General features: G+C 36.6%; 1 protein-coding gene across 2 annotated transcripts; it reads left to right on the forward strand.

Annotated features, from left to right (window-relative positions):
* The first annotated feature begins 1,987 nt into the window (after nucleotides 1-1,987).
* HEN1 (double-stranded RNA binding protein-related / DsRBD protein-like protein) lies at nucleotides 1,988-13,655 on the forward strand. Of its 2 annotated transcripts, none has more exons than XM_088857275.1 (10): nucleotides 1,988-2,377; nucleotides 4,518-4,892; nucleotides 6,412-6,510; nucleotides 7,416-7,870; nucleotides 7,978-8,226; nucleotides 10,049-10,929; nucleotides 11,569-11,720; nucleotides 12,042-12,158; nucleotides 12,486-12,623; nucleotides 13,005-13,655. In XM_088857275.1, exons 2-10 carry the CDS (start codon nucleotides 4,656-4,658, stop codon nucleotides 13,506-13,508), a joined length of 2,832 nt encoding a protein of 943 aa, XP_088713401.1. In that variant the 5' UTR covers nucleotides 1,988-2,377; nucleotides 4,518-4,655; the 3' UTR covers nucleotides 13,509-13,655. The 2 variants fall into 2 exon arrangements, with proteins under 2 accessions (XP_088713401.1, XP_088713399.1); XM_088857273.1 differs by having other exon boundaries at nucleotides 4,529-4,892.
* Nucleotides 13,656-15,618: the final 1,963 nt, after the last annotated feature.

A 15,618-nucleotide genomic window follows, 5' to 3' on the forward strand; every position in this document is an offset into this window, starting at 1 on the left:
GAGTGGTTTACACTTTTATTATAAAAAATTAATAATTTATGAAAAATAAATTGACTAAAATACCTTTAAACACTCCACTTGATGGAATATCATCTTAATCGAAGATAGTAATAAAGCTACTAAAAAGCACGATGTTCAAATTTTTTTTAATGAAGGCAAAGTGAGTATCCATCCAACTATATATTTGAATCCAAGGCATAGATTTCAAACCTACATATATATTTTTCTTGCTAAAACATCCATGAATCCTGGCCGATTCTAAAACCACTTTTGCAATAGGAATGTTCCATTAAATAATTCACAAAGAAATATTTTGCATATTGTTATGCAAGTGACCTCATTTGAAATGGACGTTGGATGCTGCCATGGTGTACTATGGACCATGCTCTACCATCCACAGGGGTAGCAATCGGGTTTGTCAACCCCGCTTGAAAGTGAAAAGACCATCACCCCTGAAACCTCCATTGAAGTAAATCGACCTCCATTAAGTAAACCATGGTTTTAAGTTCAGCGCTCTCTTATGGAGCAACACCATTAAGTTCAGCCGTTTGTTTTTTTTTTTTTTTTAATTTGAATATTATTTTTATTTTAGAGAGAGGACACTAAGGGGTCAAATTTACCGGGAGAAAAAAAGCCTTGGGTTGCAAAAATGTTTATTTTACATAGAAAAGAAGCCCAAAACTTGAAAGAGGGCTTTTCGTTAATTTTCATAAATGAAGGGTTGCTTCTAGAACTTGTCTGTCTATGCAAATTTGAGATTTGTGTTATTGATGGCACAATGTGACCAAAAGAGCTCCATTTGCGGCATCACTCTAACTAGTCTATCTCTTGCAGTATAAAAGAAGCCATTGCAATCGGTTATGTTGATTGTGAAGTCTTCGTCCTTCAAGGTGCACTACAATTTTGCCACTAAACCACAACGAAGAGCTTCTTAGATCCACAGAGAGGAGCTTGTTAGATCCAGAGTTGGGTAACAGGGTGCGAGAGAGAGTTTGGGTTTTTTTGGTTTCCAATTAGAGAGAGAGTTGGGTTGTTAAAATAGAGAGCTTCTTAGATCCACAGAGAGGAGCTTGTTAGATCCAGAGTTGGGTAACAGGGTGCGAGAGAGAGTTTGGGTTTTTTTTGGTTTCCAATTAGAGAGAGAGTTGGGTTGTTGAAATAGAGAGAGCTGGGTGGGGGTTCTTGCTACAGTGAAAGAGCCGCACTTTCATCCAAAAAAATAAAGTATGATTTGAATTTTTTTTTTATGGTAACTTTTATTTAAGCACTGCAGTATTTTATATTTTAATCTAAAAATCTAGCAAAATCTTGTGGTTATCCAAACAGTTTAAAGCCCATTTCACAATATTTTTGAATTGTAATCCAAAAATATTTCAATTTTGGGTATATCCAAAGTAACACTGAACTATTATTGTATATAAACAAATTTTATTTTTTAAATTTCTAAACTTGGGCCAGGTCCAAATGACTTGGACCCGACCCAAGTCCAGGTCCAAGCCACTTAGACTCAACCTAGGTCCAAGCCCATGTAAAACCCAGCCAGGTAGGTCCTAGTCAAGGTGGACCTAACCCGACAAGACCCAACACCTTGTCACCCCTAATCATCCATGATTTGGAATGGATACTAGATGATGCCCATGGTGTACTATAGACGACGCACCACAAGCTCTCCCTTCATTTATTCGTATGAAACCGGGTTAAAACTAAAGCCTGAGCTACAAAATTTAACATGAGGGTCTGGCCCGCCTCAAAACGGGCCAAACTGGGCCTGCCCACCTAGCCAGGGCCCAGACCAGGCCTGTGCCAGTACGGGGCAAACCGAACCGGGTTGAGCTTCTTGGGAGTTGGGACCTTGGCAGTTCCCGGGGGTGCCCTGTTTGAAATGCAATGTGAGGGTTAAACCGTCTTTCACCAAGTAATTGTGGACAATTGTGTCATTTCAGAAAAGTCACACCCATTCTTTCGGAGTGAACCGTTACCCACGAGTGTAACGAGACGGTTTCCCTCTCAACGCACAAAAAATTTATTTCCTTCCTTCCGAAGTTTTCTCTCTCTTTCTCTCTCTCTCTCTCTCTCTTTCCCCATATAACTGCCCCCTTTTTTTCTCCCACTTTTTTAATTTTTTTAAAAAACCTATTAATTTTTTAAACCCTAGAAACCATTGGCAACATCCCTTAAATCAACCCTAAACTAGTACCAGTGATTTTCAATGTATAAGTTAACCCTAAGCGATTAACAGTATATATTTTTCCTTTTTAAAAAAAAAAAACTAAAAAACTGTAGAATTACTGCAGAGAACAATGGAGATTCTTCTTCTTTACTCACAGTCATCTGGTTCTTTTGCTTGGTTTTGCGCTTCTTCAAACCCTAGAATCAGGTATTCCTCTTGCTTGGAACCAGTAGAAGTTGCACTTTTCAATTTCCATTTGTTTCTTTCTTTTTACTTGTGTATTGCATTGAACTGAACCAGTGGAAGTTACTCCTTTCTTTCTCTTTTTCTTTATTGTAGTTGATAGAATTTCTTGGTTGAAAGTTTAATTGGGAAGGCATCTACAGTGGAAAAAATTCTCCCCTTTTTTTTTTTTCCTCAGTTAAGAATTCTGTAAATTTTCACAGTTTACTGTATTTCTTTGTTCTTGAGAAGAACACAATATAATTCAATACTTTGCTTGTTCTTGCTGCTTTAAGGTAGTGCATTGTAAGTTCTTTATGTCTTAGTTTAAGTTACTATTATTTTTTATTTTTCTTTATTTTTTCAATAAAGCTGTATTTTATATGTTTATTTTATTATATTGTCACTGGAGATTCAACATTGATTTTCAGACAAGTAGTCGAACCATTCTACTCGAGTTATAACAAGCACATTGGTCTGTACACTCAGGAAATCTTGTTTCTATAGGTCATGTAGTTGATCTTTGTGGTGCATTAGGAAATGGAGATTTCAAGATTTCACATGCTTTTTGGCTACTTATTGTGATGTATGTCTAAATTTGTAATTTGTATTGTAAATGACTATTTAATTGCTTAGATTTTTTATATTTACTCATGAGATTTTTGCTGGAAACCTAGGGTTTGAGATATAGAGCTCGACATAAGGTTTTCTGGTCATATCCTTCTTTCGTACTATTTTTGTATTTATTAGTTTTCTTTCTTACACTTATTGGCTGTTTGACTCGCTGTTAAAAACCATGACTCATGCAAGGCCCGAGTGAGGTCTAACAGACCCAGCAGGTGAGTCTATATAAAAGAAAGAAAAAAAAATGGGAACCAGCCAGACTAGGCTGGTTCCCAAACTCGTAGCTTGCCAAGCCCCAGTAACTTGGGTAATTCCGATGAGTTGGATTCACTGAGTTTTCCAACATTGGTTTGACTCATTTTGCACACATGATTTAATTTAATTTTCCTATACATGAAAACCATAAGCAGTTCATCAACGGCGATGGCTCAAGACTAGTATCTTTTTGGTTTTTGGTTTTTTGTGGTCTTTTTGGTTCTTGGTTTGCTTCGTGGATCGACCTGTTTTTCTAGGTTGCTGTGCCTCACTGTAGCCTCCTAAAAGAGGATTTTGATTCCATATTCTGGTTTGCTTTACCCTTGAGCATCCTCTTATGTGGATTGCCAAGGCCTCTTGTACTTTTTCTCTGTTCTATTAAAGGTTAACACGTTAAAAAAAAAAAAAAACTCTCCACTTGAGAACCATAAGCAGTCCAGTTTTTAATGTCTTTACGGACGAGCTTCTTAACAAAGTTAACAAACTTGAACTTGATTAGGGTTTCAGTGGGTTTTTGATCCAAACTTGCATGGTGAGTGTTTAAATATTTTTGTAATTAAAAGCAACTAGCTTAAAATGAGAGTTAAATGATAGGGAATTTTGTCTTTAACGAAATAGTCTACTTTTAAACATAAAATGGACTTTAGGCTTCTGAGTTGTATCAGCCAATTTTAGTCATATTTTAAAAGGGATCGTATATTATGAGACCATATATCTTGGGTCTGTATACAATGAGGCCATTTATCTTTGGAACAAGGAGGTCACAATTATTTAAGACCATCCGATGTGAAATTTGATAGCTTGGTTATGTCACAAAGTTTTGAGGAATTTTTTTTTTTAACTTTGAGCTCGGTCAAATGGAATACATGCAACCACCCAATTTTACGTCAAATGGTCAAGATTAATTGTGACCGCTTTGTACCAAAGGTAAACGGTCTCATTGTATACTTTTCCATATATCTTTGTTACAAGGAGGTCACAATTGTTCCTAGCCATTAGATGTCATATTGATGGCTTGAGGTGTGTCACAAAGTTCGATAAATTATTTTTTGAGCTTTGGATCTAGTCAATGGCACACTCACAACCACCTGATTTGAAATCTGCGCACATGAGTGATTGTGACCTCTGCGTATAAAAAAGTAAATGATCTCTTTTTTGCACTTTTCCATTATAAAATTTGGGTTATTATAAACTGTATTTATAGTTTCTCAGTGCATTACCTCTTGAATCATTTCTAATGTTACAGGTTCATTGCAGGTGCTATTTTTGAGACAAGCTCTGTCTAAGTATTTATTTTCTGACCTGCCATTGTTTTTGAAGTGGCATAGAAGTTGGTATTTCTCTTCACTTTGCTCAGTTACTTTTGGGAGGTAAGTTATACATTATGCCAACAGCAACTCCCAAGTCTATTTTGAACCTAAAATATGGGAGTCAAGTGCAATATAAGACTGAAGAAGTTGTTGAAAGTTGTGGCAATGGGTGCCCCGGGCTTGTTATGCCTCAGCAAAGCAAATGTGGATTTCGCTGCTGTTTGGAGCTCCCAGAGTTCACAGTTACTTCAGATGTGTTCACTAGAAAGAAGGATGCAGAGCAGGCTGCTGCAAAGCTGGCTCTTGAAAAGGTGCCCAATTTATTTTGTGTTGTGTTATTTTGTTTTACTATTCTATTTGAGCTTTGTAGTTCCATCATTAGCATAGTGTTTTTTTCTTCCTGTTTTTCTTTAGACATTGGTCATGAGGCCTCCATAACTGAGGCCTCCATAACCTGATCACTAAACCAAGATAAACATATTTTACCCAGGACTGACATTTACCTTTGCTTTCTTATATTAGGGTGGTGCTCGCTGTTAAATATATTCTCGGTGACCGTGTTCAGCATAGATTTGATTGACGATACATTTTGTGCTGTAGTTTCAAATTTAATTTTGGCATGTTGCCTTGTAATAGAAATGTATTTCTTAGGCTCTATGATGTTCAATGTGATGGTGACCTATTCTCGAATATATCATGCTAGCCCTAAAATTTGGTCGTATTTGTTCCTCTTTACGTTTCCTGCTTCTGGGTTTTCTTTGTGCTGCAGTGATTGTAGTGTAGCCAATTTGTGTATATTTGACTACCTGCCTCTAGAAGAGTGATTTTTTTTGCCAACCTTTGTCTAACCTAGGATGGAATTGAGGCCCGAGAGCCAGAAACTCTAGCATGCAAACTTTAGTATAGAAGAAAAGAAGAAAGTATTATGAACGGAGTTTCAACTGCTAGCTGCTAAAAAGTGATGCAATGCAAATAATGGCTACTGATCTGAGTAGGTATTCTGCTCATGCATTGAGTGACTGAGATAAAATAGTAGATTTTCTGTGGTTGATGGTCTTCTCAACTTGTATAGCCAATAAGCAGGGGTCTAGGTAATCTTATAAAATCTACTTTACTGTATATCTTTGCATCTTAAGGGTTTTTTCGGGGCCTGTAGAGTAGTTTCCATGAAGTCGCTATCACAACTAATGGTCCTTGATTCTAGCCAGCCTTCTGAATTGCGAACACTCATTATGCTTGGAGGTTTGCTGACAATACAATTCGTGGTATTATGTTGACTTGAGGTGCCTTGTGTGGAGGATTTGGCTTACTTCCTTTTGTTGCGCAGCTGCTTGCTGAGAAGCGAATGGTTGTGCATATTGTCAAATCATAATGTCGATGTATATTTGTCACTACATACTAGTTTTCGCAGCTAGGCGACCTCCTAAATAATTAATTCCTTATATATCAGCATGTGCACTTTCAACAGTCCTTGTTTGAGTATTAATCAAACTTGAGTTTGTTCCGTAGTTGCATTACACTTTTTTAGGTGGGGACCTGCTTATGTTATTTAACATTGTTGAAGTATCTCCTTGTTGTTTCTTTCTGGGTATTTATAGCCTCCATGGCTTCAATGAAACTGGAACTTCACATGTATGTCTTGCAATCTAACTGTCATTGTCTTCCTTTTATTTCTTCATCTAGTGGAAAATTGGCATGTGTATCTGTTTTTCGTTTTGCATTTCATTTAATGTGGGGTTTATACACACATGAAATGTCATCATCTACTCTTTACAATTTTTTTACACTCTATCTAATGGTTTTAGTAGCTAATGTTTTCATATTTTGCAGCTGGGTGTCCAGTCCTCGACCTCCTCGTCAAATCAGCTCACTATGAAGGAAAAGTGGGAAGAATTAGCTGTTCGTGTATCTTTATTATTTACTGATGGGGTATGCAATTTTTTTTTTTTTCTGGGTCTCAGTTATAAGGTAGATGTTTAAATACCACTATCCCTATTTGTGGGTCTAATTTAAAAACTGTCCTATACTTCTGTGTTTTATAATTTAAACCATAAATGTTAATTTTTTCTATGTAATCCTATGATTATTGCATTTTATATCTATTGACTATATCATTCATGATCCTTTTTAAAAATTGACAAATTGGCATCAGTACTACTTATAGCCCCCCAACCACCACCGGCACCAAAACTCTCTCTCTCTCTCTCCCCCCCCCCCCTCCACCCCTCCTCCTGTGCGGGTAGCCGAGGTGGTGGTGGAGCAATAGAGGGCTATGTGCGTTAATTAATGGAATATTGAAAATGATTTATGAATAAGAATGTCAGGCAACAAATAAAGTCTGAAAACTTTCTGTAATTTTTCCTTTTACGTGCAAGCTTGGAGATCAGACATGTTTGAAGTTGTAGAAGCCATTTAGTAAACCTTTTTTTTTTGTTCTGTACATTTTGAACTGAATTATTGAAGAATATGTTACGTTCATCTGAATTCTGTTGTTACTTCTGTGAAGAACATGTTAAGTAATTGAGATGTTTTTTATGAATAACGATATGTTTTATGCATTTATCGCAGTCTTTGTAAAGCATAACTCCTGAGCAAAGTTTAAATTAAACTGTGATTAGTAATTTGGATGTAACAAGATACTGTTGATTTAATACTCTGGGTGATGATTCACAGTATGTCCATGTCATTTTAACTTTTAAGGAAATTCTACTTCTGTTAAAGAGGACCTAGGCTCGAGAGGGTAGATTGTGCAACTGGTTGTTTGTGGATGTTTTATTGTGGATGCAGATTTCTAAATAATATTCTAAAATTTTCTCCCTGTTTCAATGGCAAAGTTCCTCTTATCACCTAATCCACTGGTCAATCACTTTGGACAAGCTATTCAAAGAGAGGGTTGCCGTAACGGATTCATTCCTGCTTCTGTCCTCCCTACTTGCGATTCAAAGATGATTAATTTATGCAAATCCATAAATCCCAGGGCAGTGTCAGACCCTTTCTTGACAGTAGCACTTATCATGAAGGCTGCCAAGCTCTCGGACTCCATATGTGCTTCTGATAGGGAACTTTGGATATGGAGACAAAACCCATATTCTTCAGAGGTTAAAGAGAGGTTGGCAAATAAGCATTTGGAGCACATTGAGAGCTGTCAGCTTGAAGCTGTTCATATCCCCTGCTCATTGGACCAGCCAGTTGAGCCCTTCTTGCTTCAAATTCATCAAAATGAATACTATATGGATGTAATTGCACAAAAGTTGAATGTTGAGGATGCCACCCGTGTTTTGATATCTAGGTTGGTTGAGTTTCTGATATATCATTATTATTATGATTATTATTATCATTTGGCCAAGAAGAGTTGGTGGCCATGAATGTCTTTGATTGGTCATTTTGCTTTTACAGACCTGTTGGCAAGGCATCTTCTGAGATAAGAGTGTATTTCACAGCTCCTGATATTCCAATTTTCTTGGGAGATCCATCGCTTGAGGTGACACCAACAATTAAAGACGGGCTAGAGATGACACTCAATGCAAGGGCCTCTTATTTTTCAAGCCAAGTGGTATATGGAGATGCAGTGGTGGTATCCACTGGGTACACGTGGAGGTCCACAGGACTTTTCCATGAGAACTTCTTACTTTGTTCCTATTACAGGTTAGTTACCATCATGTTCATATATTTTTCTTTTTCTTGTAGCTGCAAGTATTTCTGTGAGATATTTTTCTTTCTGGAAAGAATATTATGACTTCTAGGAGATTTTCTTTTTGAGTGGATCAGTGAATATTGAATTTAGGAAAAAGTTTATATAAGGATGCCAAACCTTACAATGTAGAACTACGGATGCACCTCAAAAATCCATCGGAAAAGGTAGTTTTAATGTTGAAAAACCCTTTGATTGATCATCTCGTCATCGAGATGTATGACCATGAAAAATTAAGTCTCAGAAATAGTGCATTTTACAACATATTATCTACGCTGTCCATTTTCAAGATTTTCATATATTCATAGATCTACTTGATTTTAACCATTTTTGAAATTTAAAATTTTATAATTAGATATAAAAATAGATTTTGAGATAATCCTAAGAACATTTTACGTCAAAATTATATACCATGATAAAATTTGAAGGTGCACCTTACCTCTACAGCTACGGATGCATCCGTATGCCAACTGCACCCTTGAATTTATTCATGTCTATATTAAGCAGTAAAACTTCTTATGCATTTTAACTCTAGTTTGCTCTTTTCGGCATTGAAGTTGCAGTTCTGATGGCCTTTCTTATCAAAGGAGAATCTAGCAACATTGAGGCACCCTCAGCATGCTATATCATGTCCCTTCTCACCTGTGCCCATAGGTTTTAAACTTTTAATGACATTGAATTCACCCTCAACACATGATATCACATCCTCTCTCACCTATGCCCGTAGGTTTTCTTTAGAGGGCATCCCGGTTTCTTTAGAGGGCATCTCGTAGGTTTTCCTTAGAGGGCATCATACAAATGATACACCTCTCCTTCCCAGCTGAATCAATGCATTTTAGATTACGTCACGATTCGTGTATGATGATGTAGTTGTCGTTCTTCAGGGCATGTGGATTTGAGTCCCTATTATCCCTCTTATTAATCCCTGAATTAGATGGGCCAATTGATCCTAAAACCACCCTTACCCCTACAAAGGAATTAACCATATTCAACTCCCATTTTTTACTATTGGATGTGCATGAGCAGGCTGTCAGGATTCAGGGAGCAAAAATGAAAAAAGAGGAGAAGAAATGGTGGAAATTTACGAAAATCGCCTCCTTTGGTTTCCAGTGGATGGAGATCTGACGGAGGAGTGGTGGGTTCCTCGGAATCCATGGTTACTCCCCTTGGAAACTCCTGTTTCCCTGCATCGACCGAAGGAGAAATTCCTGTCCCAGTAGGCGGGTAGGCTGATGCCAACATTCCACTCAGTACCTCCTTAGGAAACCTCCCTCTCCACCCTTTGATTTCCCTAAACCTGTGTTTTTCATTTATTTTTTGATACTAATTCCCTTTCTCATTTTCATTGTGCTTCCATTTTCTTCCATCTCCTGAACTACCTTGACATGAAAAGGTTATGATACTTGAAGAAACTATGTTTTACAGTTCCTAACCCCCCCATCCCCCAGTAGTTCCCCATTACGCTGACATCCCTCTTTTCTTTTCATGATTCCTAACAGCCAAATGATGGGGATTTATATCCTTGCAGAAGAAGACATAAAGGTTCAAACCTCCCCTCTCCTACCTTCACTCAATTTCAACCTGAAAAATTGGTGCTTGGGTTAGATTTCAGAATTACCATGTATAATTTGGCATCAGTTATTGTTTCTAAAATTTACAACTATCTTGCAAATGATTTGCATCTTATATACCATCTGTCATGTACTTATGAATATATGCTTATGACCAAGTTTTACACTAATAATTTTGTGTTGCTTGCTCTCTATGATGCTCCAGGATGCTTCTCAGTAAGCTACCTGATGGAAGTTACAAGTTATCAAGAGATTCGATAATTCTATCTGAGTTACCGGCCTCATATACAACACGCTCAAACTGGAGAGGAACTTCCCCGAGGGATCTCCTCACCACATTTTGCCACCAGCATAGACTTTCAGATCCTATAATCAACACTACAAACTTAGATGGGTGTGTGGGTGATGCAAATAGTGAGGAGCCCTGTGAAGAATCACTTGGAAAAGTGCTTTACAAGTGTGCAATAAAAATATTGTCAAAAGAGGAGGATATACTAATCGAATGCTTTCCTGATGTGTCTTATCGGAGACAGCATGATGCTATTCAAAATGCTGCCTTAAAGGTGCTCACATGGTTGAATTGGTGTTTAAAGAACTTAGATCTTCCTATAGAGAAGATGGTCTCTTTACTAGATGCTCGTGATATTAGGGTTTCACTTCAAAGTATCACGAAGGAATTTGCATTATGTGGTTTGATTTATGGTGGCAATTGTACTCTTAAGAAACTCAAATCTCTAAGACCTTTTTCCATTGAGGGTAGGTTAGGTACAAAATTGGTTGATGAAATTGTTCTTCTCGGCATCGAAGGTGCTGATTCTGGTGCTTCTCCAACAGTAGGATCTTTAGTTTGCATAAGTTATAGTGTGATTTTGGTGGGTGAGCATTTGGAGGAACCATTTGAAATTGAAAGAAAGGACGAGTTTGAGTTAGAGATAGGCGTAGGTGCTATTGAGCATCAGCTGGAAACCTCTTTAACTCAGATGTCAGTCAATCAAACTGCCCAACTTCGTGGGAACTTGCCTTCTATGGATTTAATTTTGGCTGCCGCTGGTGATGCTGCAGAAACTCTTCCTCGGATGTTATCTAGTGAGTAATTTTGTTCTCCCTTTAAAGCGCTATCACTGAGGTGGCACTTATGTAGGATTCATGCGGTCAACCCCAAATGGATTCATGTAGTCAACCCCAAATAATTGGGACAAGGCATGTGACATTTACTCAACTTTGAAATATAATAAGATATATCCATTTTTAAAAAAATTATTTCACAATATTTTGAGATTTTTTTTTAAGAGGGCTCTCAATCTTGACTTTCTTCTATTTATGTTCTTGTAATTTATTAAATAAATGTGTCAATTATATCTGTACATTACTTTGCAAGAAAAATGAAATAGATTTTTTTAAACAAAAGAAAGCCTGTAGAAACCCAAATAAAAAAAAGTTGGAAATTAATATTTCCTTTGTAATATTATCTACTTTTTTCCTTTGTAATATTATCTACTTTTTTTAGTTAATTATTTTGTATGTATCCAAAAGGTCCCTTTTCTTATTCTTTCAAAGCGAATAATTTTGATGTTTTGAAAATCTCCAGGAAAATTGCAGATAGTGATCTCTCTCTCTCTCTCTCTTTTGGTTAAATGCCAAAATTCAGTCATTGGGAAGATAATTGAAGTGAGCTTTGTTGCATTGGTGATGTGTGTCGTATTGTGATGTGTGTCGTATTTTCAGGAACATGTTCCGCAGAGTACACATTAAGGCTGTTGCAAGTTAGTGAACCATATGAAGATAGAATAGAGCAGGCTTTCTTCACCCCCTCCCTTTCAAAACAGCGAATGGAGTTTGCGTTGCATCACATTAAGGAGCTGGATGCTACTACTTTGGTATACTTTGATCTTTGCTTTGTGTTTTTAAATGTTTGTGTTTTTAAATGCTCTATCGATAACATTATCTCTAAATATGTCTATAAGTTAGCTGTGGGTAGGAGCTCGCCTACTTCCCCTTACCATCCCAAAACACAAACACAGCTGCATTTATATTAAATGTAAATGTACAATGCGGTACAATTCTAAAATATGCATTCAATGGAAAAATAGATATAATGAAAACCCTCTCAAATGCATCAACCATAATGAAAAACAAATATCAGATAAATTGTTATTAGATAATTATCATTCTGACTTGAGGAATTCTATATTGTGTAGGTTGATTTTGGATGTGGTTCGGGTGGCTTGTTTGATGGTTTATTTGACCACCCAACTGTCTTGGAAAAAGTTGTTGGTGTGGACCTCTCACGGAGGGGCCTTACTCGTGCAGCTAAGGTGGGAACAGCTTGGAAATATGTGTGTGTGTGTGTGTGTGTGAGAGAGAGAGAGAGAGAGAGAGAGAGAGAGAGAGAGAGGTCATCTCAATTTATTGTGATAGAACAGTTGAAATTCGTTTGTGTTTTCTATTTGTATCTCAAATTTTCTCACACAATGCTCATGCGTGAAAAGAGAGAGAGAGAGAGAGGTCATCTCAATTTATTGTGAAAAAGAAGATATAGAACAGTTGATATTGTCTTTTGTGTTTTCAATTTGTATTTCAAATGTTGTCATACAATGCGCATGCACGAATTGGAGTTAGACCATTTGGTTTCTGTCTTGCAGATACTTCATTCCAAGCTAAGCAGTGACCCTGAGATTCCTGTTCAGAATACAAGTGTCAAATCCTCAACATTATTTGAAGGATCAATTATTGAATTCGATTCAAGGCTATGGGGATTTGAAATTGCTACTTGTTTGGAGGTATTTTTCCATCCCATTGATAACAGATTTTGCATCTCTCTCTCTCTCTCTCTCTCTCTCGCCCAGGGTGTGTGTGATGGTATGCGCTTATGTATGACAGACCTCTGCTTGCATGCATGGGGAACTCTCTCTCTCTCTCTCTCTCTCTCGCTCGTGCACACTCTTGGTTGCTCTCTCTCTCCATTGGGCTTTCTTCCAGCCTCTCCAGCACTAGATTTTACCTCTGTCTCTCTCTCTCTCATATTCATTCACGTGAATTGTCTGTGAAACAATTCGGTGGATACTTGCACCAGTTTCTGTTCATGTTCATTTTCGGGACTCTCTCTCTCTCTCTCTCTCCCCCCCTCTCTCATACACCTTCCTTCTCATTTGTGTTAACAGGTAATTGAGCACATGGAGGAGGATCAAGCACAAGTCTTTGGAGATCTATGCTTGGGTTCTTTTTGTCCACAGACGCTCATCGTCTCTACTCCCAACCATGAATACAACCCAATTCTCCAAAGAGCGGCAACCCCCGACTTAAAGTCCCCTGAGTGCCCAAAAGGCCTTTCAGAGAGAGACAACGTGACCCTTCCCTGCATGTCCTCTGAGTGCCCCAAAGAACTTGAAGAGGGAGAAACCTTCACTCTATCCTGTAAATTCCGGAATTTCGACCATAAATTTGAGTGGACCAGAAAGCAGTTTAGTGAATGGGCGACAAAGCTTGCGTTGAGACATGGATACTCTGTGGAGTTTAGTGGAGTTGGAGGGTCAGCTGACATTGAGCCTGGTTTTGCCTCTCAGATTGCGGTTTTCAAGAGAGAGAAATCTGATATTTCACAAAACGGGGCTAGAAGCAATCGATCTGAACCGTACAATGTATTATGGGAATGGAAGGCAGACTGAGGGGTTTGAAAGTTTTTTTATCCTGTGAGAATATGCATAGTTGTTACCTCTCCCCCTCTATAGGTGATCTTAAATTATATATTGTTACGTCTTTGTGTTTATAGTTGTAACTTATCTTATGATAAATAATGATAAATTTTGTGTACATATTTTTGTTACCTCTCCCCCTCTATACGTGATCTTAAAATATATATTGTTACGTCTTTGTGTACATATTTTTGTTACCTCTCCCCCTCTATAGGTGATTTTAAATTATATATTGTTACGTCTTTGTGTTTATAGTTGTAACTCATCTTATGATATTAAAACCCCTTCCCAGATTTCTCCATGTGTTTTTTATCAGGCCTTTGTAAGTGATGATAAATTTTGTGTACATGTTTAAAACCCCATGTGTTTTTTATAGGCCTTTGTTGACTATTCATTTTCAACCCATGTGTTTTTTATCAGGCCTTTCAACCCATGTGTTTTTATCAGGCCTTTCAAGCCATGTGTTTTTAATCTGGCCTTTGTTGACTATTCATTTTCAAGTGTCTTTCAATATCATAAGTAAAGGTAGAATTTGATGCTAGAACCATTTGTTTAGCACTTGAATGTTTTGTTTAGCACTTATGTTGGTATTTCGACTTAATATAAAAGGACAACTTTTTTGTCTATTTTTTGGAGCTTTAATTTCAATATCATAATTAAAGGTAGAATTTGATGCTAGAACCATTTGTTTAGCACTTGACAACTTTTTTGTCTATTTTTTGGAGCTTTAAATTTCAATATCATAATTAAAGGTAGAATTTATTGCTAGAACCACTTGTTTAGCACTTGAATGTTGGTATTTCGACTTAATATAAAAGGACAACTTTTTGATGCTAGAACTATTTGTTTAGCACTTGAATGTTGGTATTTCGATTTAATATAATATCATAGTTAAAGGTAGAATTTGATGTTAGAACTATTTGTTTAGCACTTGAATGTTGGTATTTCGACTTAATATAAAAGGACAACTTTTTTGTATTTATCTCAGTGTATAATTTATATAAGGCGTAAATCTTAAACAATTAAAGAACCTCCAAACCCATGTTAGAATGGTGATGGAAGGACTCACAATGGCTTGCAAATCTACTAATACCCCTAATTTCCAAACTATAAAATGGCTTGACAATCAACTATTATCTCTAATTTTCAAACCTCACAATGGCTTAAAAATCTACTAATACCCCCAATTTCCAAACTATACAATGGCTTGAAAATCTACTAATATCCCTAATTTCCAAACTTAAAACTTCCAGGAAAAGTTCCCTAATTTTCAAACTTAAAACTTCAAAGGAAAAGTTTATAAAGTTTATGTAGAGCCGAGGCTATAAACAATTCTACCTCAAGAATTTCACTAGAAGAGGTGAGGTGGTTTTGATGTCAAAATATCTTCAATTTTCAAGTTTTCAAATTTTCATTTGATGTCAAAATATCATCAATTTACAAGTTTTCAAAAAAATTAAAGATATGTTGACATCAAATGAAAATTGGAAAACTTGAAAATTGAAGATATTTTGACATCAAAACCACCTCTTCTAGTGAATTTCTAGAGGTAGGATTGTTTAGAGCCTTGGCTCTATATAAACTTTATAAACTTTTCTTTTGATCTATCGGTCAACACTATTTTTGAAGCTTTAAACTTTATAAATAAATATGAAAATATATTTTAAGGCTATCACAACGATTTCCCGCATTTGAAACCACATTTCTCGACACTATTTGAAGGTAGGCTCTAATAGTGCAGAATGAGCAAGTTTATAGATACTTAAAAATCTTGAAAATGGTTGTCCATATAATGTGTTCCAAGATATATTGTTCAATTTATTTTATTTTTTCATAGCCATACATCTTGAGTTTGATCTATATATCAAGTTCCTAATGATTAATAAGAAAAAATTATTAAAAAAATAAATATAATCATTATCATCATCGTCGTTGCTTTTTTCCAACTATTTGGGGGTAACTACATGAATTTTAGTATGTCATTTTGCTTTATCAAGGGCTATAACCTTAGTGAGGTCATGAGTCCCTGTATATTTTTTCACTACTTGCAACCATGCCCTTTTGGACTTATCCCTTGTGTTGT

This window comes from Amborella trichopoda, chromosome 2, assembly GCF_054954075.1.
Source record: "Amborella trichopoda isolate Santa Cruz 75 chromosome 2, AtrichopodaSantaCruz75HAP2 v2.0, whole genome shotgun sequence".
In the NCBI taxonomy this organism is placed as follows: Eukaryota; Viridiplantae; Streptophyta; class Magnoliopsida; order Amborellales; family Amborellaceae; genus Amborella; species Amborella trichopoda.